This window comes from Capra hircus, chromosome 19, assembly GCF_001704415.2.
Source record: "Capra hircus breed San Clemente chromosome 19, ASM170441v1, whole genome shotgun sequence".
Lineage (NCBI taxonomy): Eukaryota > Metazoa > Chordata > Mammalia > Artiodactyla > Bovidae > Capra > Capra hircus.
Window position 1 is genome coordinate 40,845,413 of NC_030826.1, and position 22,561 is coordinate 40,867,973.

Here is a 22,561-nt window from a genome sequence, read left to right on the forward strand (position 1 = left end):
TGATTTACATTCAAAAACTGTTCTGTTTTACACTCAAAGCTTCACCTAAACTAAACAATGAAAAAAAAAATGTGGCTCAGCTCAGTGTTTGGGGTCTCTTCTGCAAGTTTGTTGATCTCTAATTGCCAATTCCTTAGCCTCTTTAGGGATGTAAGTGAGTTACTTACAGAGGCAGGGAAAAAATTAAAATTAAAAATAGATACTGACCTTGGAATTTAAAGTGATTCTAAACTTAGAGTTTAATATAATATCTTTTATTATCCAGGCAGTTTTCTTCACATATTTACCTATCCCTGTGCGACCTCTTTTTGGCTATGAGATTTATGTTGATTTCATCAGAAAGTGTAATTCTGCTGGACATATTTATGGGTTCATGATGCATACATGTGTCAAGAGTCGGGTTATTATGGCATTAGACATTGAGACAGCCCATGGTTTGGGAAAGAGTGGTGTTTATTTAAATTAAGGAGGTCCATGATAGCATTTTTTCCACTTCTGATTTGAAATCATTGTTCAAAACGTAGAACACTTCTGCAAAGCTGAGCAGCTCTTGATGACAGTTGCAGTCCCTTAGGGCAACGCGGGCAAAGCTCATTGAGATTGTCTTTGGCTAGTAGGATTTTGCTTCACCCTCACAGGGCTGGACGCAGGTTGTGACAGAGATTCCGCTCAGGTTTGGAGTAGGGTGGCAGCTGTTGAGCAGCCAACAGGTTGGCACGTAGGAGTCGGGCACGCAGGAGTCAGGCACACAGCAGGGTGGGTGGCAGGTATCACAGCAGGTGGGCTGAAGGAGCCTGATCTCGTGTGGGCAGGTGCTGGGCAGGCAGGCTCCACACTGACAGCGTACATCCGAGGAGCAGATGGTGGTGGGGGGCCCGGTGGGCACGCTGTAGCATCCCTGGAGACGAGACTCACAGCAAGACATAGAGACAAAGGATCAGGCAGATGTTTGTTGCAAAGGAAGCTGTTCTACTAAGTCCTCGGGGAGTCTTTTATAGCGATCCAGCTCAGGGAACGTGGCTGCCTTCCATCAGAATGCTTCCTGTTGTTGTTTGTCTAATCCCCTACAAATAAGTCACTAACTTATTTATCTGCCGCAGGATGAGCACTCCTTCAGTTTTATTTGGTTGTTGCTACACTTGAACTTGCTTCCTACTGTAGTTTCAAAATGGTGTTGATATAGGTTCTCTACGTACTTAACCATGGTAAATACACCAGTATTTACTCTGACTTTCCTCTTTTTTTTACCAGCCAGAACAGGTTCTTACAAATGATCACTCCTGGGTGTGAAGAGTTAGAAGTGACTTCTCTTAGAACTAAGAGATGATCCCTCTCAAAAGATATGCCCTGGGCTTCCCAGGTGGTGCTAGTGGTAAAGAACCCGCCTGCCAATGCAGGCAACATAAAGAGACGCAGGTTCAGTCTCTAGGTTGGGAAGATCCCCTGGAGGAGGGCACAGCAACCCACTCCAGTACTCTTGCCTGTAGAATCCCATGGCCAGAGGAGCCAGGCAGGCTACAGTCCATGGGGTCGAAAAGATCGGACATGACTGAGCGACTTAGGACACAGGACACAGCAGGGATATATTTGGGAAGTCAAAATCCGTGGGATTTTTTTCCCCTCAGCAGATTCACCTTGCTATCTTTTCATGGATTTGAGACAATAAACAAATATCGAGTATAGGTAACATGATTTTGATTAGAGAGTTCAGAGCCTGCTAGATGATTTTCTATTGTTTCACTGCATTATCTATATGTGCAATTATGCATAAATATAAATAAACTCTCAGTTTTAGAAAGGATGCCATTTTTTCAGCCGGAAGTCAGAACATATTAAAATATAGGTTCGTGAGTCTATATGTGGCCTGAAAAATAAATTTGGCTTTCTTTGCAAAGCAGCATGAAAAGTTCTTTTTAATTTTTTTTAAGGAAAACTAAACTGCGAACCTGTTCATTCCATTTTCCAAAACTGCTGCCTAAGCTGATAATCACTGTCTATCAGACAGGAACCTTTAAAAATTCCCTTCCATTTTACTTCAGTTACGGTGTTAACAAGTCATAGCTAAAGCTAGTATGTAACTAGAGTAAAGGAGACAGATCAGCAAAACCATTTGTTATAAGTCAAGTAGTTATTGATTCTCTAACATATTCTGAAGAGTCTGGTAGAGATTAAAAAAAAAAAAAATAGAAGACATGGTGCCTGCCCACAAGGAGTATGTGGGTCTGATGGAAAAGGCTAGAAATTCCTTTGCAAATGGTTCAAACAACATAATTTAGTACATGACAGTGAAATGAAAGAGATTCAGGGGTACTTTTGAATCATGACTAGCACTTACATGCTATGAGGCCTAGATCAAGTTATTAGACTTTTTGGGCTTTAGTTTTCTCAACTACAAATTTGGGGAAAATAGAATCACCTGTTATAGTCTTATTAGTAGTATTAGTATTAAAGACCAAGTGAGAATTAATCAGGCAAATCATTCATCACTGTGCTTATTAGATAAGTCTAATAAATAGCAGTTTCTCCTCCAGGGACTATGAGAACTCCCACAAGATGAAATGTGATGAAAAAGGGCTGAAATGACCAGAAGTCTTCATGGAGGATTTGGAATAAGTTGTTTTGGTGAGAAACACTTAGAAAAGAGGTAAGTGCTTTTGGGGCAAGGAAAACAGTGAGTTCTGTGATGCTGTTCTGCCCCTACTCTCTGCATGGTCCCAGCAGAACTGGTCATGCCATCCTTTTTACCTCAATTGTATCCTATATCCACCCAAAAAACTTTGTGACATTGTTTTTGTACACATGTTGGTTCTCTTTACTAGGATGTAATCTCCTTTAAAGCAGGAAATATGTCTCATTTTTCCTGGTTTCTTTGTTACCTAGCATAGAACCTGAATCACCAGATGGAATCTGGTGCCTTGAACACATGGAATAAACATTTAAGGAAGTTTGGAAAATAATCATAACTGGCATTTATGAAGGCTTCTGTATTAAGTGTGGTCAGGAAAGTAAGCAAACAGGAACATCCTCACACAGTAGGTATTTCAACAGAGAGAGTCTGAAGGTAGGGAACTGGTTTACATGGGTATGCGAGGACTGAGAAAGAAAAAAAACACACACAGGTAATGAACACAAGAAGCAGCTATCAGCTAGAGAGCTGGGAATGAAGAGAAGATGTTGAGGATGAGTGGACCTAGGAGCTTGGAAGAGTGGTCCTGTGGGGCTGGGCTCAGGCCCCAGGTGTTGCCCCACTCCTGCTCTTAACTCAGAAGCTCAGAGGAGAGGTCCTGTGGGGCCAGGGCTTGGAAAGGAGATGGTGGGAGGAGGTCACCTTGCTGACTCTGGTTTTTCTGAAGAAGTTAAATTTTATATATATATATATATATATATTTTTTTTTTTTTTTTAAGAGTAAAGAAGCTGGTAGAACTCGCTGCTGCTGCCAAATGTAGGACTATTGCTGGGGCAACAAGACCTTTCTTTCCTCCTCTCATCTTGCAGACTCCTTCTAGCACCCTCTATTGGTGGAGTCTAGTACAAAACCAGTACTGAGGGGTTTCCCTCCTACCTGAGTCGGTGAAGAGTCTGCCTGCAATGCAGGGGACTCGGGTTCGATTTCTGGGTCAGAAAGATCCCCTGGAGAAGGAAATGGCAACCCACTCCATTCTCCAGGCAAGTATTCCCACGGACAGAGGAGCCTGGCCGGCTACAGTCTTTGGGGTCGCAAGAGTCGGACACGACTGAACTACTAAGCACACAGCACACAATAGAAACCAGTCAAAGGAGAAACCTTCCTCATTCCAGCATCAGAGAGTATTATTAGTAAAAGGTATACTTCAGTTCAGTTCAGTTCAGTCGCTCAGTCGTGTCTGACTCTTTGCGACCCCATGAATCGCAGCACGCCAGGCCTCCCTGTCCATCACCAACTCCCGGAGTTCACTCAGACTCATGTCCATCGAGTCAGTGATGCCATCCAGCCATCTCATCCTCTGTCGTCCTCTTCTCCTCCTGCCCCCAATCCCTCCCATCATCAGAGTCTTTTCCAATGAGTCAACTCTTCGCATGAGGTGGCCAAAGTACTGGAGCTTCAGCTTTAGCATCATTCCTTCCAAAGAAATCCCAGGGCTGATCTCCTTCAGAATGGACTGGTTGGATCTCCTTGCAGTCCAAGGGACTCTCAAGAGTCTTCTCCAACATCACAGCTCAAAAGCATCAATTCTTCAGTGCTCAGCTTTCTTCACAGTCCAACTCTCACATCCATGCATGACCATAGGAAAAACTATAGCCTTGACTAGATGGACCTTAGTCGGCAAAGTAATGTCTCTGCTTTTGAATATGCTATCTAGGTTGGTCATAACTTTCCTTCCAAGGAGTATGCGTCTTTTAATTTTATGGGTGCAGTCACCATCTGCAGTGATTTTGGAGCCCCCCAAAATAAAGTCTGACACTGTTTCCACTGTTTCCCCATCTATTTGCCATGAAGTGATGGGACCAGATGCCATGATCTCCATTTTCTGAACTGACAGTCAGCATACAGTTTTCTAAGGGCTGGATGTGTTTTAATAAACTTAATTTTCACTACAGTTTTAAGATTTATATACTTTTTTAAAATTAGCTTTTTATTTTTGAATAATTTTAGATTTGCAGAAAGGCAGTCGGAGAAGGCAATGGCACCCCACTCCAGTACTCTTGCCTGGAAAATCCCATGGACGGAGGAGCCTGGTAGGCTGCACTCCATGGGGTCTTGAAGAGTTGGACACGACTGAGCGACTTCTCTTTCACTTTTCACTTTCATGCACTGGAGAAGGAAATGGCAACCCATTCCAGTGTTCTTGCCTGGAGAATCCCAGGGATGGGGGAGCCTGGTGGGCTGCCGTCTATGGGGTCGCACAGAGTCGGACACAACTGAAGCGACTTAGCAGCAGCAGCAGCAAAGATAGTACTGCATTCCTATGTATTTCTCACTCAAGTTCCCTTTAATGATTACATTTTATGATACCATTGTGCATTTGTCAAAATTAAGGTACATCACTATTAATTAAACTTCAGACATTAGTCACCTGTTGCTAGTTTTTCCACTAATGTCCTTTGTTCCTGAATCTAGTCTGAGACACCACATTACATTTAGCCATCGTGTCTCCTTGGTTTCCTCTGGTTTGTGATAATTTCTCAGTCTTTTCTGGGTTTTCATGATCTGGGTAGGTTTGTGGTCTACTGGTCAGATATTTTTCAGGGTACTTACTGGTTTTAATCTTAACATCTGAGAAACCAGAGGCATAGGGAAATTAAATGGCATGGCCAAGCACCCAAAACTAGTAAGTGATAGAGTCTGTGCTGTGCTCAGTTGTGTCTGGCTCTTTGTGACCCCATGGACTTTCTGCCAGGCTCCTCTGCCCATGGGGATTCTCCAGGCAAGAATACTGGAGTGGGTTGCTATGCCCTCCTCCAGGGGATCTTCCCACCCCAGGATCAAACCCAGGTCTCCTGCATTGCAGTCGGATTCTTTACCATCTGAGCCACCAGGGAAGCCCAAGAGGTACCATTTAGAGCAAGACAGTCTGGTTTCAGAGACCTTGCTCTTGACCACTGAATAGGGGGAACTGCTCCGACTAGAGTACAGGATTCATGTTGCCCAAGACAAGTACCAAGTAGTGTTTGATGAAGATGGTTGTCCCAGATTATTGAGGGTCTTAGAGTCACACTGAAGAATTTAGACTTGATTCGTTAAGAAACAAAAATCTTGTCATCGAAGAGTTATGAGTAACTCAATTTAGCCAATATTTATAGAGAAATAGGAATCTGTTCTGACAGAAGTATAGTTTGTGTGGAGGAAGAGGCATGGGATACTTGACTCAAGGTCAGCGAGGAGACTGGTTGTGATCATAAGTGTGGTGATCAGAGTCTACGTTAGGCTACAGTCCATCCATAAAGATAGAAACAAAGATCTGGAGGCCAGATCTTTGAAAGAAAATGAAATGATCTGATTTTCTATTCTATTATCAAGGGTAAACTATCTTTAAGGGGAGTTTGTTTTATCTTAAACTAAGTCACTGAAACTCACCAGAAAATTGAAATCTGAGTTGCCAAACATTCTACATTTTAATGCAAGGTTAATGAACCAGTCTGTATTTTTCCTGTGCTGATGTTGCTCATTGGTATTTAAAGTCTGACTTAAAGAAACATGATTTGTTTTCACCTTTGAAACATAAGCAGTTTTTCCTAGACTCATTGTGTATACTCATTTTGTCTTAAGCTATAACAACCAGAGAAAACTGTTGCCATATACAACCAAGTAGACAATCTAGAAGCATGTGTTGTCAAGTAGAGCATGTATTGTCAAGTAGCATGTACTTTCTCCTGGATAAAGAGAGCTGTGTGTGGTCGTGTTTCTCTTGGGCATGTTGCTGTCTGCAGAGGAGGCAGATGCTTTGGTATAGTAGAAAGAGGAAGGACTCCGAATTCAGATAGCGCCTCTGTTGCTATTTATTTAAGTTTTGCAAGTAATTTCTCCATCTCAGCTTTCTCACCTATATAGTCGGAAGAATAACAGTAGCTGCCTGTTAGTTTTTTTTGTTAGGGATAAATGAGATAAAACACATACAGCACATATTAGAGTGTGCAGGATATACTCACCAAAAACTAGCCATTATGACTGAAAGAGGTAAAAGTAATACAGTAAGATAGGGTTGATTAGCAGCATGGAGTATCTGTTACTTAAAATGTTTCTAGATAACCTAGAATCACAGAATGTTCAAGCTGAAAGTGATTTTAGAGAGCACTTGGTCAACCAACCCATTTTACTGATGTAGGACCTGAGACCCAAAGAGTTTAAGTGACTTGATCAGGGTTACAGAAGCAGCCTGAGGCAGAGCCAGAACTGGAACACATATCACCTGATTTACATTTGGGGCTTTTTAGCTAGCCAAGGGCCCTTGAATGACTAAAGGCCCACAGTGGTAATAAAAGGACTCTAAGATTTATTTTTGATATTAAATATAAAACCTAAATATTTATCCCTTATAAGCATGTATGAAAACATCAAACTCCTTTGTTTTTGGCTGAAAAAGAGGTGGGTTGGCATAGTGCCAATGGTTATCCTGTAGTAAAGCCTAAAATTCAGAACATATTACAAAGCAACAGTAATCAAAACAGTATGGTACTGGCAGAAAAACAGGCACATAGGTCAATGGAATGGACTAGAGAGCCCAGAAACAAATCCACACATTTATGGTCAATTAATCTATAACAAAGGAGGCAAGAATCCACAGTGGAGAAAAGACAGTCTCTTCAATAAATGGTGCAAAGAAAGCTGGACAGGTGACATTATTAGCAGAACATTCTCCAACACTGTATTTAAAAAAAATAAACTCAAAGTGGATTAGAGACCTAAATGAAAGACCAGAAAACATAAAACTTCTGGCAAAGATCTGCAGAAAAGGGAACACTTGTTCAATGTTGGTGGGCTGTAAATTGATGCAGCCACTCAGGAAAACAACATGAAGGTTCCCCCCAAAACCAAAAATAGAACTACCATATAACCCACCAATTCTACTCCTGGATATATAGCCAAAGAAAACGAAAACATTAATTTGAAAAAAAAAATGCACCACAATGTTCACAGGGGCATTATTTACAATAGCCAAGATATGGAAGAAACTTAGTGTCCATCAACAGATGAATGGATAAACAAGATATGGTATATAGGGAAACAATGAAATACTACTCAAGCATAAAAAACAATGAAAAATTTGCCATTTGCAACAACACAGATGGACTTGGAGTGTAATATACTTAATGAAATAACTCAGAGAATGGCAAATACTGTTTGATATCACTTACATGTGGAATCTAAAAAATAAACTGGTGGATATAACAAAAAAAGAAACAGATACACAGATAAGGAGAACAAGCTAGTGGTCACCAATGACAGAGAAGTGGAAAGGAAAAAGATAGGGCAGGGGACTGAGGTACAAACTACTCTGTATAAAATAAATGAGCTTATAGTTGTTCAGTTGCTAAGCTGAGTTTGACTCTTTGGGACCCCATGGACTACAGCACTCCAGGCTTCCCTGTCCTTCACTATCTCCCAGAGTTTGCTCAGATTCATGTCCATTAGGTCAGTGATGATATCTAACCATCTCATCCTCTGCCACCTCTTTCTCCTTTAGCTCTCCATCTTTCCCAGCATCAGGATCTTTTCCAATGAGTCTGCTCTTCATAACAGGTGGCCAAAGTTTTGGAGATTCATTGCCTGTCTTTCCAATGAATATGCAGTGTTGATTTTCTTTAGGATTGACTGGTTTGATCTCCTTGCAGTCCAAGGGACTCTCAAGAGTCTTCTCCAGCACCATCATTTGAAAGCATCAATTCTTCAGCACTCAGCCTTCTTTATGTTCAACTCTCAAATCTGTACATGACTATTGGAAAAACCATAGCTTTGACTATGCAAATCTTTGTCAGCAAAGTGATGTCTGTGCTTTTTAATATGCTGTCTGGTTTTATCATAGCTTTCTTTCCAAAAAGCAAATGTCTTTGAATTTCATGGCTATAGTTACTGTCAGAAGTGGTTTTGGAGCCCAAGAAAATAAAATCTGTCATCGCTGACACTTTTTCTCCTTCTGTTTGACCTAAAGTGATGGGACTGGATGCCATGATCTTAGTTTCTCGAGTGTTGAGTTTTAAGCCAGTTATTTTCACTCCTCTCTTTTACCCTCAACAAGAGGCTCTTTAGTTCCTCTTCATTTTCGGTCATTAGAGTGGTATCATTTGCATATCTGAGGTTGTTGATATTTCTCCAGGCAATTGATTCCAGCTTGTAATTCATCCAATCTGGCATTTCACATGATGTACTATGCATAGAAGTTAAATAAACAGGGCAACAATATACAGCCTTGTCATACTCCTTTCCCAATTTTAAACCAGTCAGTTGTTCATGTAAGTCTCTAACATTGCTTCTTGGCCCATGTATAGGTTTCTCAGGAGACAGGTAAGGTGATCTGGTATTCCCATCTCTTTAAGAATGTTCCACAGTTTGTTGTGATCCACATAGTCAAAGGCTTTTGTGTAGCCAATGAAGCAAAAGTGGATGATTTTCTGGAATTCTCTTGCTTTCTCTGTGATCCAAAAAAATGTTGGCAATTTGATCTCTGGTTCTTTTGCCTTTTCTAAGCCAAACTTGTACATCTGGAAGTTCTTGGTTCAAACACTATTGAAGCTTAGCTTGAAGAATTTTGAGCATAACCTTACTAGCATGTGAAATGAGCCTAATTTTATGATAGTTTGAACATTCATTGGCATTGCCATTTTTTGGGATTGGGATGAAAACGGATTTTTTTCCAGTCCTGTGGCCACTGCTGAGTTTTCCAAATATGCTGACATATTGAGTGCAACACTTAAACAGCATCATCTTTTAGGATTTGAAATAGCTCAGCTGCAATTTCATTACCTCTACTAGCTTTGTTTGTAGTAATGCTTCTTAAGGCCCACTTGACTTCACACTCCAGGATGTCTGGCTCTAGCTGAGTGACCACACCTTTGTGGTTATCTGGGTCATTAAGACCTTTTTTTGTGTAGTTCTGTGTACCAAGTACTATGTATAAAATAAATAAGCTACAAGACTATATTGTACAGCACAGGAAATATAGCCAATATTTTATCATAACTATAAGTGAAGTATAACTTATAAAAATTGAGTCACTATGTTGCACACTTGAAACTCATATAATATTGCAAAGCAAGTATATCTCAGTTTTGAAAAAGGGTGGGAATCCAAAAAATAACCTGTTGAATTTTTTACTTTTCAGCCCATCACAAAGAAGCAGTATCTAATTTTTCAATGATTCCACCATGAGAGCTCTCATTCTGCTGGGGTAAATCTTGGGCAGTATGATGAGTTCAAGTTTAGGTAGGCATTTCACTTTCCCTAAGAAGAAACACATGAACAAATAATCACAAAACCATATTTGCTAGGTAAGAATGAAGTTTATTGTTGAATAGTCAAAATGGTTCATTTCCAAAGAATAGTGATAGAATCTAAAAGACAGGAAGAAGGTCTCCAATTCTATGCAAAAGAAGAAAGAATCAAGAAGTTGGGCAAATGCATGAAGACACTGCCCATGCTATTGGGATTGATTTAATTTGATGTAGGTAATAGTGAGTGTTGAAGGCCAGATGATGCATTAAGACTTGAGCAGCACATCACTGAACCCGTGCAAAGATGTGGCTGTTTAACAGCGGGGCTCGCAGGCATTTTCACAGCCAGGCTGAATGAAGGTAGTCAGGTTGATCCCGCTCAGTCCAGGAGTGGGGTGGGAAGAGTTGAGCAGAAAGCAAGTTGGCACATAGGTGTCAGGCACATGGTAGGGCACGGGGGAGTTGTCACAGAAAGTGGGCTGGAGGAGGCTGATGTCGTGTGGGCAGGTGCTGGGCAGGCAGACTCCACACCGACAGAATTTGTCAGAGGAGCAGATGGTGGTGGCAGGACCAGTGCGGACGCTGCAGCAGCGGGGAGCACAGCAAGCCATGGTGTCAGGAGCTGGGTTTTGTTGGGTTGATGAGAGAAGTCTTGGTGTCTCGATGCTTCTGTCTTCTCCCCTGGTTCTTATATACCCACCTCCCAGGGCGTCAGCCTATTACCGAGATTTTTCCCGCATGTTTCAGTTTATAGGTATCTCCATAAAAGCAGCTAATTACTTAAGTGTTTACTACTTAAGACATACTCCTCACCTCATAAAAAGGGTTTAGATTGTTTTGTTGCCAAATTAGGGCTCTTTTGTTTGTCACTGCGTGGACATTTCATTTCAGTCTTCAAAGGAACTGAGTTATTATCTTCTAATCATTGTACATCACTAACAATGACCTGGCATGCTAGGTATCTGCAGATGGTTTTCACGTTTTCTTGCCTACTTTTCAGATGGAGAGAGAGCTAAGCTTTTCAATTGCTGTTCTACCAGAAACCAAACATTCTTTATGATGAATCAGCCCTCTGGCTGAAAAAGTTATACTATTTTAAGATTTCACATGGCTCCAAGAGACTGTGTGAACAGATGGAATCAACAGGGAAAGAGATTCTGGTTCTGCGTTAATGACCACTTTTTTTTTTTTTTCTTTAATAGAGCTGTAACAAATGATTTGCTCTCCATTCCCTTCATTTGTGTTTTGAATGAAAACTTGTCAGGGGCATGTAGATGAGTTCAGATCTGCATGAGTGACAGTGATGGAGACTCTTTAAAATTCTATCCGAACATGGTATGAATTAATATTATTTATGGCCCCCAAACTAAACATATTGGGCCATTTAGAGGCTGAATGGTGCAGTAGTTCCTAAAATGAGTTTCATGAACACTTGTTTCAAAGAACATTAAAGGGTCCTCTGGTAAATAAGTTTGGGAAATACTGAGTTCTTTGCTGTATTGACCTTTCAGAGCCTTTAATATGCTAAAGTGCTTTGTGACTTTTCTTTCTTTCTTTTATTTAAATATATTTGGCTGTGCCAGATTTTAGTTGTGGCATCTAGTTTCCTGGCCAGAGATCGAGCCAAGGCCCCCTGCACTGGAGGGCAGAGTCTTTACCACTGGACCACCAGGGAAGTCCCATGACTTTTCAATAAAGAGATACAGCATGTATTTTTCTCCAAACTTATTTGACCATAGAATCATTTTTATTTGTTAGTTTTCATAGATTAGTTTTCTATGGAGTACACATGGGGAGATCCCCCAGTTACATTTAAATCACTAGAATCTTAAAAATAAAATTATTTAAATAAGTAAAGGCATGAAACTTAGAATGCTATTTTAGCATTCTTTTAAAGGAGGAAAAATATTAAGGTGGTAAATCTTTAGAAATATTTTCCTTTGAAATCTTTCAAAAAATACATTCTCTTGACTCATCTTCAAACAAAATGACTCAGCCTCTAAAATGAAGTAGAAAATTGTACAACATAGAGGAGTCAGAAGCTTAAAGAGATGCAGATTAATACAATGAAGGATCCAAAAGATACTCAACGTGAAAACTGCTTTTATTTTAGCCATCTTCTTACTAGAATGATTTTGTGATTTTGGATCACTCTGCTAGAATTGTTTGCTGTCCACATCACTTCAGTAGGTATCAGTCAAACACTCATTGCTTGAGCACCTGCTGTAAATCAGGGATTATGCAAAAAAAGATACAAATATTTTCCTGCCTTTGAGGAGGCCATAGGAGAGGTCACAGAGAAATAAACTGACAAGTGCCAGATAACACAAGTTGTGCATCCAGGTTTTCTGGATAAGATGTGGGAGTTTAGAGGTTGGAGCCCCTGCCTTTCCCTGGAAGATGTAGGGAGCACTTGGTGAAAATGGAACGTTTATGTGGGTCTTGAAGAACGAACAGGAACTTTACAAGTAAAAGGGAATAGGAAGGGAATTTCAGCAAGTAAAGTAGAGAAACAAAACGCCGTGGTGTTTTTCTTGGGATGGCAAAAAGTGTCAGTTGGTTAAAGCACAGATTTTGAATCTCCTGTAGGGAGGCACTGGAGGAGAATAATGGGATATAAAATTGCAAAGGTGGCTTATCACCACAGTAGGAAGAATTGGCACTGCACTTAAGTGTCCTAAACTTAGGATTCTTCATTCCATCTTGTTGACAATGGACATTAAAAGGTTTTGAACATGAATATGCCATGATTGGATATGCGTTTTAGAAAGATGAGTAGTTTCTGGTGTAGGCTTAATGTCATCGTCATCATCATTGCTAAGTGTCAAGCTTTGTGCTGTACACATACTCTATGATTCTCACCAAAGCTTATGACATACGCAGTGTTACTCTCCCTGCCATTTGCAGATGAGGAATCCAGGGCATGGAGAGGCTAAGTAACTAGTAAGTGAGTAAGTGAAGGAGCTGGCATTTGAAGCCAAGCAGTCTGGCTCTAATTGCCCTGCTCTTAATCACTATGCCGTGTTCCCTCTCACTGTGGGCGTGTTGTTCTAACGAGAGTGAAGAATGCCCTTAAGGTTAGTTGCGTGTAAGAATGATGGGAGGAGGGGACCAGGTTATTTAAGTTCTTGAGACCGTAAGGTTTTAGAACCTATTTTCTTAACCAACGTACTATGCTGTAGAAAGGAGACAATTTGAAGGCAGGAACAATGGTTGGGAGCTACTTGATTACCCTGAAGGAGTGATGAGGAGGGCATGATTTCTGGCTGAGAGAGTATCATAATTGGTGGGAACAGAGAAAAGGGGATATATATGGGATTCCTGCACACATCAGCTTTCTAAGGTCCACTGTTTGGGGAGGGGGGGGCATACCGGTTTCCACAATAAAGCAAATATTCTTCTTTTAAAAATTAACTAGAATATTCTAATCTTACTCTCCACTAATAGTTAGCATTTATTGAATATATACCATGTGCCAAGCATAGTGCTAAGTATTTTATGCACGTCTTCTTCCTTATTTCTTAACACCCTGATGAGATCAAGACAATTACTACACCTATTTTTCAGGTGTTAAAACTGAGAGTGGGGGTATTAAATAATAATTCAAAGTGTAGAACTAGCAGATGGTGGCTCATCTAACAGCAGTACTTCACACTTTTTAATAAAATCAGTATTCTGTGGAATTAACTTTTATATAATTATAAATTAGTCATTCTTTTTTTTTTTTTTCATTTAATAATTCATTCAGCAAAACATCCAGCACCATGTTAGGTGCTAAGCACATAGATATAAGCAGGTCAGCTAAGGTTCTTCTTGTCATGGTTCATTGGTTGACATGGTTCATGTCTTGACATGGTTCATGTCTTGTAAGGTTCATTCTAGTGGAGGATACAGATAACACAAATGTAAACAGATGAATAAATCACAACTGCAGACGGTGACAAGTGCCTGAAGGAGGTAAAACAGAGTAATGTGACAGAGAGTAATTGGGAGATAGTTCAGGGAGTGTGCCTGTTGTGATTAGGTGGTCAGGGATGGTCTTTGCCAGGAGGATAGAGAAAGGGAAAGGTTGAGATCTGCAATAATGAGGTAGGTAGGTACGGGCCGGGAAGGATTTTGGCAGTTGTTCTGCCGAGTTTAGATAGTATTCTAGGGGCGTTGAGAATCTACTGGATAATTTTCAGCAGGGAGAGATCAGATGAGTTATGTTCTATAGAAAACAAACTGCAGCAGGGCCAAAGTGGGAACGGGCGGAACAAGTATGTGGTCCAGGTGAAAGGATGAACAGTGATGTCAGTGCTTTAGTGAACCAGTAAGAGGCGGTAGAGTCTGGGAGGCAATTTTGAAAGTAGAGATGGTAGGTTAAATTGATCAAGGATCATGTTTAGGTGTCAGGTTTTTCTCCTAGGTGAGAGGGCACCTGAACCAAAAAGCGGCTGTCTGGAGTGATAGGGGAGAGGGTCTGTGATGAACTCAGAGTGGGAACTGCAGAGAGGGAGCAGGGCTGAAGATTTGGAAGCTCCAATACATAGATGAAATATGTGCTTGCTACCAACTTGCTGGACTGTGATAAAAGATCAGTAGTATGTGTGTTAGTCACTGTTTGTTGTGAGTCTGTGGGAACCTTACTAGCATCCACCTCCCAACAACTTGGTGCATTTCTGGGTTGCTGTCGGGAAACCCCTCCCAAGACAGTACCTCCTGTAGGCAGGGATGTCAGTGGTGGGAGGGTTCACACTTCATGGCAACCCGATTTTCTTTAAGCCCAATGAAGTGCTTCATCCCTTCGCAAAAGCAGGATACAGATACCTTTCCACTTTGTCATCCTAATAAAAATGCTTGCAAGTAAAAACACTTTGTCTTTACTTCCTGAATTGCAAGATCTTTAAAATTTCTGGAACTCCTTTATGACATGGGTTGGAAGAAAGAATGACTGGTATCAGGACTGCCATTGATGTCCATCTTTTGAAACATTGCAGAAAGTGCCCTGTAGGAAAAAAACAGATTAGCCAAAATGGCATGGTCAGGCTCTCATGCCCCATGGTATCTCCCTCCTGCCCACATTTGGTAAATAATGATTGTGTAGGAGCTGAGCTCACCTGCAGCGCTGTGCATGCATGGCTGAGGTTTATGTAACAGCTGAGATCACTTGTAGGACTGCACATGTACATCAGGTTCTCATTTCAACTTGGCTTACTCTGTGTGGGACCCCTGGAGCCCTGGCTGCTGCTACACTGGGGCTACACTGGAGTGACACCATGATTATGTTAAATGAGGCTGTGTTAGAGCTCCGCTATGGCTGTGCTTGGTTGCTTAGTCGTGTCTGACCCATAGACTGTAGCCTGCGAGGTTCCTCTGTCCATGGGATTCTCTAGGCAAGAATGCTGGAGTGGGTTGCCATTTCCCTTCTTCAGGAGATCTTCCCAACCCAGGAATCGAACCCGGTCTCCTGTATCGCAGGCAGATTCTTTACTGATTGAACTGCAAGAGAAGCCGCTTAGCCTTTATGGCTATGTTATTGTTACATTGTGGCTACTGCTGTGGCAGCTGCATCAGCCAGGAGAGAGGCTGTGTTATGGCTGCCGTGTCAGCCAGGAGAGATTAGGCTGTGTCTGCAGGTCTACGGCTCCTTGAGTCTCCTTCTAGCCTCTTAGCTGGCGCCTTGCCTACCCTGGGTTCAGCGAGCAGTGCAGACAATGTGAACAGCAAGACGATTGGCATAGTTTGGCAGCATACCCAGCAGACAGGGGAGCCTGAGGCTCCACTGGGTGGAGGAAGCCAGTGGCTATTGAGATAGGCATGTGGTCCCATGTGGCTGCGATCCTCTCCATGTGGGCTCCAGTGTAAGACTGGGAGGTGGTGGACGAGTCCACCAGATAGCAGTGAAAAATCGTTAGAGGCAGTGAGTTCCCATTTGCCGAACAAGGTGACATGGACTGCCGCTGGAACCTTGGGGTGGATTCCCTTGGCTGCCCTGAAGGTGAATATGGATAGTGCCCTCCATGATGCCATGCAGTGTGCCATGTGCAGAGATGCTTGGAAGAACTGAAGCAACATATATTGGCATCAGAGCAGAACCCCGTGGCTCTGAAGAACTCGGCATCTCTGACAGTGAGGCAGTAACTGAAGTGACAATGCATTATGAGAATGGAACTGCTCCCTGAGCATGAGACTGTGGGTCCCTGCTTGGCAGTGAGGCCTGCTGGTGGCAGAAAGTGAAGGATGAGCAGTCTATAGCCCAGGGGAGACATCCTCAAGAAACCCCCAGTGTGACCGAGCAAGACATATCGACCATATACTCTGGCGGAGTCGGTAGACTCGGGTATGCAATTTTGGCAAAAGCAAGGGGGAACACTTGGCAGCATGGCTCTTGAAACTTTGGGACACAGAGGTGGACAGTATCATATGTGTTGGGGATGAAATAGAACGGTTGGCATCTATAACCACTCACTCCTCATTGAGAAAAAAGTTTCAGAATGCTAGGCGGCTCATGCAGTCAGTCAGTCAGTCAGTCAGTTCAGTCGCTCAGCCGTGTCCGACTCTTGGCGACCCCATGAATCGCAGCACACAGGCCTCCCTGTCCATCACCAACTCCCGGAGTTCACTCAGACTCACATCCGTCGAGTCGGTGATGCCATCCAGCCATCTCATCCTCTGTCGTCCCCTTCTCCTCCTGCCCCAATCCTCCCAGCATCTGTGCCTAAACCAAATGCACATCCTTATGGAATGGATCCTCTAGTGGCTCAAGTGGTAAAGAATCTGCCTGAAATGTGGGAGGCCTGGGTTTGATCGCTGGGGTGGGAAAATGTCCTGGAGGAGAGCAAGGCAACCCATTCTAATATTCTTGCCTGGAGAATCCCTATGGACAGAGGGTGCTGTCAGGCTACAGTCCGTGGGGTTGCAAAGTATCGGACATGACTGAGAGACCGAGAACAGCAGACGGAATGGATTAACGCTGCCATCCATACCGTGTGGTCGAACACAGGGGAGCTCCTGGATATACTGTGAGTACATGGCATACCTATGCCAAGTTGACCCACGTGGTGAGAGAACTGGGCATGAAGCAGCAGATATTTAACCAAATACCCAAGGCCCATATGACAAACGTTTTACTGGCGGCATTTGAGGCACCAGTTTGAACAATGCCCTGTCTACCATTTTCAGATCCCTGACTGCTATTCTTGTGCCCTTTGTGGGGCACCCTATCTATAAGGTGACCTCGATAGCGGCTAGCCTGGGAGAAATAGAGGGATGGCAGTGGGCAAAGGGGATTAGTTGTGTGAAGACCCAAGTTCAGCTCAGTTCAGTCGCTCAGTCGTGTCCAACTCTTCGAGACCCATGAATCACAGCATGCCAAGCCTCCCATCACCAACTCCCGGAGTTCACTCAGACTCGCGTCCATTGAGTCAGTGATGCTATCCAGCCATCTCATCCTCTGTCGTCCCTTCTCCTCCTGCCCCCAATCACTCCCAGCATCAGGGTCTTTTCCAATGAGTCAACTCTTCGCATGAGGTGGCCAAAGTACTGGAGTTTCAGCTTTAGCATCACTCTTTCCAAAGAAATCCCAGGGATGATCTCCTTCAGAATGGACTGGTTGGATCTCCTTGCAGTCCAAGGGACTCTCAAGAGTCTTCTCCAACACCACAGTTCAAAAGCATCAATTCTTCAGTGCTCAGCCTTCTTCACAGTCCAACTCTCACATCCATACATGACTACTGGAAAAATCATAGCCTTGACTACACAGACCTTAGTTGGCAAAGTAATATCTCTGCTTTTGAATATGCTATCTAGGTTGGTCATAACTTTCCTTCCAAGGAGTAAGCGTCTTTTAATTTCATGGTTGCAATCACCCATCTGCAGTGATTTTGGAGCCCAGAAAAATAAAGTCTGATGCTGTTTCCACTGTTTCCCCATCTATTTCCCATGAAGTGATGGACGGATGCCATGATCTTCAGTTTTCTGAATGTTGAGCTTTAAGCCAACTTTTTACTCTCCTCTTTCACTTCCATCAAGAGGCTTTTTAGTTCCTTTTCACTTTCTGCCATAAGGTGGTGTCATCTGCATATCTGAGGTTATTGATATTTCTCCTGGCAATCTTGATTCCAGCTTGTGTTTCTTCCAGTCCAGCATTTCTCATGATGTACTCTGCATAGAAGTTAAATAAGCAGGGTGACAATATACAGCCTTGATATACTCCTTTTCCTATTTGGAACCAGTCTGTTGTTCCATGTCCAGTTCTAACTGTTGCTTCCTGACCTGCATACAGAGTTTCTCAAGAAGGCAGGTCAGGTGGTCTGGTATTCCCATCTCTTTCAGAATTTCCCACAGTTTATTGTGATCCACACAGTCAAAGGCTTTGGCATAGTCAATAAAGAAGAAATAGATGTTTTTCTGGAACTCTCTTGCTTTTTCCATGATCCAGTCGGATGTTGGCAATTTGATCTCTGGTTCTCTGCCTTTTTCTAAAACCAGCTTGAACATCAGGAAGTTCACAGTTCATGTATTGCTGAAGCCTGCTTGGAGAATTTGAGCATTACTTTACTAGCATGTGAGATGAGTGAGTCTTTTGACTTTTCTTTCTTTCTTTTATTTAAATATATTTGGCTGTGCCAGATTTTAGTTGTGCATTTAGTTTCCTGGCCAGAGATCGAGCCAAGGCCCCTGCACTGGAGGGCAGAGTCTTTACCACTGGACCACAGGAAGTCCATGACTTTTCAATAAAGAGATACAGCATGTATTTTTCTCCAAACTTATTTGACCATAGAATCATTTTTATTTGTTAGTTTTTCATAGATTAGTTTTCTATGGAGTACACATGGGGAGATCCCCAGTTACATTTAAATCACTAGAATCTTAAAAATAAAATTATTTAAATAAGTAAAGGCATGAAACTTAGAATGCTATTTTAGCATTCTTTTAAAGGAGGAAAAATATTAAGGTGGTAAATCTTTAGAAATATTTTCCTTTGAAATCTTTCAAAAAATACATTCTCTTGACTCATCTTCAAACAAAATGACTCAGCCTCTAAAATGAAGTAGAAAATTGTACAACATAGAGGAGTCAGAAGCTTAAAGAGATGCAGATTAATACAAGAAGATCCAAAATAACTCAACGTGAAAACTGCTTTTATTTTACCATCTTCTTACTAGAATGATTTTGTGATTTTGGATCACTCTGCTAGAATTGTTTGCTGTCCACATCACTTCGTAGGTATCAGTCAAACACTCATTGCTTGAGCACCTGCTGTAAAAACAGGGATTATGCAAAAAAAGATACAAATATTTTCCTGCCTTTGAGGAGGCCATAGGAGAGGTCACAGAGAAATAAACTGACAAGTGCCAGATAACACAAGTTGGGCATCCAGGTTTTCTGGAATAGATGTGGGAGTTTAGAGGTTGGAGCCCCTGCCTTTCCCTGGAAATGTAGGGAGCACTTGGTGAAAATGGAACGTTTATGGGGGTCTTGAAGAACGAACAGGAACTTTACAAGTAAAAGGGAATAGAAGGGAATTTCAGCAAGTAAAGAGAGAAACAAAACGCCGTGGTGTTTTTCTTGGATGGCAAAAAGTGCAGTTGGTTAAAGCACAGATTTTGAATCTCCTGTAGGGAGGCACTGGAGGAGAATAATGGGTATTAAAATTGCAAAGGTGGCTTATCACCACAGTAGGAAGAATTGGCACTGCACTTAAGTGTCCTAAACTTAGGATTCTCATTCCATCTTTTTGACAATGGACATTAAAAGGTTTTGAACATGAATATGCCATGATTGGATATGCGTTTTAGAAAGATGAGTAGTTTCTGGTGTAGGCTTAATGTCATCGTCATCATCATTGCTAAGTGTCAAGCTTTGTGCTGTACACATACTCTATGATCTCACCAAAGCTTATGACATACGCAGTGTTACTCTCCCTGCCATTTGCAGATGAGGAATCCAGGGCATGGAGAGGCTAAGTAATAGTAAGTGAGTAAGTGAAGAGCTGGCATTTGAAGCCAACAGTCTGGCTCTAATTGCCCTGCTCTTAATCACTATGCCGTGTTCCCTCTCACTGTGGGCGTGTTGTTCTAACGAGAGTGAAGAATGCCCTTAAGGTTAGTTGCGTGTAAGAATGATGGGAGGAGGGGACCAGGTTATTTAAGTTCTTGAGACCGTAAGGTTTTAGAACCTATTTTCTTAACCAACGTACTATGCTGTAGAAAGGAGACAATTTGAAGGCAGGAACAATGGTTGGGAGCTACTTGATTACCCTGAAGGAGTGATGAGGAGGGCATGATTTCTGGCTGAGAGAGTATCATAATTGGTGGGAACAGAGAAAAGGGGATATATATGGGATTCCTGCACACATCAGCTTTCTAAGGTCCACTGTTTGGGGAGGGGGGGCATACCGGTTTCCACAATAAAGCAAAATATTCTTCTTTTAAAAATTAACTAGAATATTCTAATCTTACTCTCCACTAATAGTTAGCATTTATTGAATATATACCATGTGCCAAGCATAGTGCTAAGTATTTTATCACGTCTTCTTCCTTATTTCTTAACACCCTGATGAGATCAAGACAATTCTACACCTATTTTTCAGGTGTTAAAACTGAGAGTGGGGTATTAAATAATAATTCAAAGTGTAGAACTAGCAGATGGTGGCTCATCTAACAGGCAGTACTTCACACTTTTAATAAAATCAGTATTCTGTGGAATTAACTTTTATATAATTATTTAAATTAGTCATTCTTTTTTTTTTTTTCATTTAATAATTCATTCAGCAAAACATCCAGCACCATGTTAGGTGCTAAGCACATAGATATAAGCAGGTCAGCTAAGGTTCTTCTTGTCATGGTTCATTGTGTTGACATGGTTCATGTCTTGACATGGTTCATGTCTTGTAAGGTTCATTCTAGTGGAGGATACAGATAACACAAATGTAAACAGATGAATAAATCACAACTGCAGACGGTGACAAGTGCCTGAAGGAGGTAAAACAGAAGTAATGTGACAGAGAGTAATTGGGAGATAGTTCAGGGAGTGTGCCTGTTGTGATTAGGTGGTCAGGGATGGTCTTTGCCAGGAGGATAGAGAAAGGGAAAGGTTGAGATCTGCAATAATGAGGTAGGTAGGTACGGGCCGGGAAGGATTTTGGCAGTTGTTCTGCCGAGTTTAGATAGTATTCTTAGGGCGTTGAGAATCTCATGGATAATTTTCAGCAGGGAGAGATCAGATGAGTTATGTTCTATAGAAAACAAACTGCAGCAGGCCAAAGTGGGAACGGGCGGAACAAGTATGTGGTCCAGGTGAAAGGATGAACAGTGATGTCAGTGCTTAGTGAACAGTAAGGCGGTAGAGTCTGGGAGGCAATTTTGAAAGTAGAGATGGTAGGTTAAATTGATCAAGGATCATGTTTAGGTGTCAGGTTTTTCTCCTAGGGTGAGAGGCACCTGAACCAAAAAGCGGCTGTCTGGAGTGATAGGGGAGAGGGTCTGTGATGAACTCAGAGTGGGAACTGCAGAGAGGGAGCAGGGCTGAAGATTTGGAAGCTCCAATACATAGATGAAATATGTGCTTGCTACCAACTTGCTGGACTGTGATAAAAGATCAGTAGTATGTGTGTTAGTCACTGTTTGTGTGAGTCTGTGGAACCTTACTAGCATCCACCTCCCAACAACTTGGTGCATTTCTGGGTTGCTGTCGGGAAACCCCTCCCAAGACAGTACCTCCTGTAGGCAGGGATGTCAGTGGTGGAGGGTTCACACTTCATGGCAACCCGATTTCTTTAAGGCCCAATGAAGTGCTTCATCCCTTCGCAAAGCAGGATACAGATAACCTTTTCACTTTGTCATCCTAATAAAAATGCTTGCAAGTAAAAACACTTTGTCTTTACTTCCTGAATTGCAAGATCTTTAAAATTTCTGGAAACTCCTTTATGACATGGGTTGGAAGAAAGAATGACTGGTATCAGGACTGCCATTGATGTCCATCTTTTGAAACATTGCAGAAAGTGCCCTGTAGGAAAAAAACAGATTAGCCAAATGGCATGGTCAGGCTCTCATGCCCCATGGTATCTCCCTCCTGCCCCACATTTGGTAAATAATGATTGTGTAGGAGCTGAGCTCACCTGCAGCGCTGTGCATGCATGGCTGAGGTTTATGTAACAGCTGAGATCACTGTAGGACTGCACATGTACATCAGGTTCTCATTTCAACTTGGCTTACTCTGTGTGGACCCCTGGAGCCCTGGCTGCTGCTACACTGGGGCTACACTGGAGTGACACCATGATTATGTTAAATGAGGCTGTGTTAGAGCTCCGCTATGGCTGTGCTTGGTTGCTTATCGTTGTCTGACCCATAGACTGTAGCCTGCGAGGTTCCTCTGTCCATGGGATTCTCTTAGGCAAGAATGCTGGAGTGGGTTGCCATTTCCTTCTTCAGGAGATCTTCTTCCAACCCAGGAATCGAACCCGGTCTTCCTGTATCGCAGGCAGATTCTTTACTGATTGAACTGCAAGAGAAAGCCGCTTAGCCTTTATGGCTATGTTATTGTTACATTGTGGCTACTGCTGGTGGCAGCTGCATCAGCCAGGAGAGAGGCTGTGTTATGGCTGCCGTGTCAGCCAGGAGAGATTAGGCTGTGTCTGCAGGTCCTACGGCTCCTTGAGTCTCCTTCTAG

General features: G+C 42.3%; 2 protein-coding genes across 2 annotated transcripts; both read right to left on the minus strand.

The window, feature by feature from the left end:
• LOC100861179 (keratin associated protein 3.1) lies at positions 440-966 on the minus strand. The gene is given in 1 exon segment (NM_001285773.1): positions 440-966. A coding segment is annotated over 1 exon segment (315 nt). The 5' UTR covers positions 926-966; the 3' UTR covers positions 440-610.
• Positions 9,961-10,569, minus strand: KRTAP3-1 (keratin associated protein 3-1). The gene is given in 1 exon segment (NM_001285774.1): positions 9,961-10,569. A coding segment is annotated over 1 exon segment (297 nt). The 5' UTR covers positions 10,519-10,569; the 3' UTR covers positions 9,961-10,221.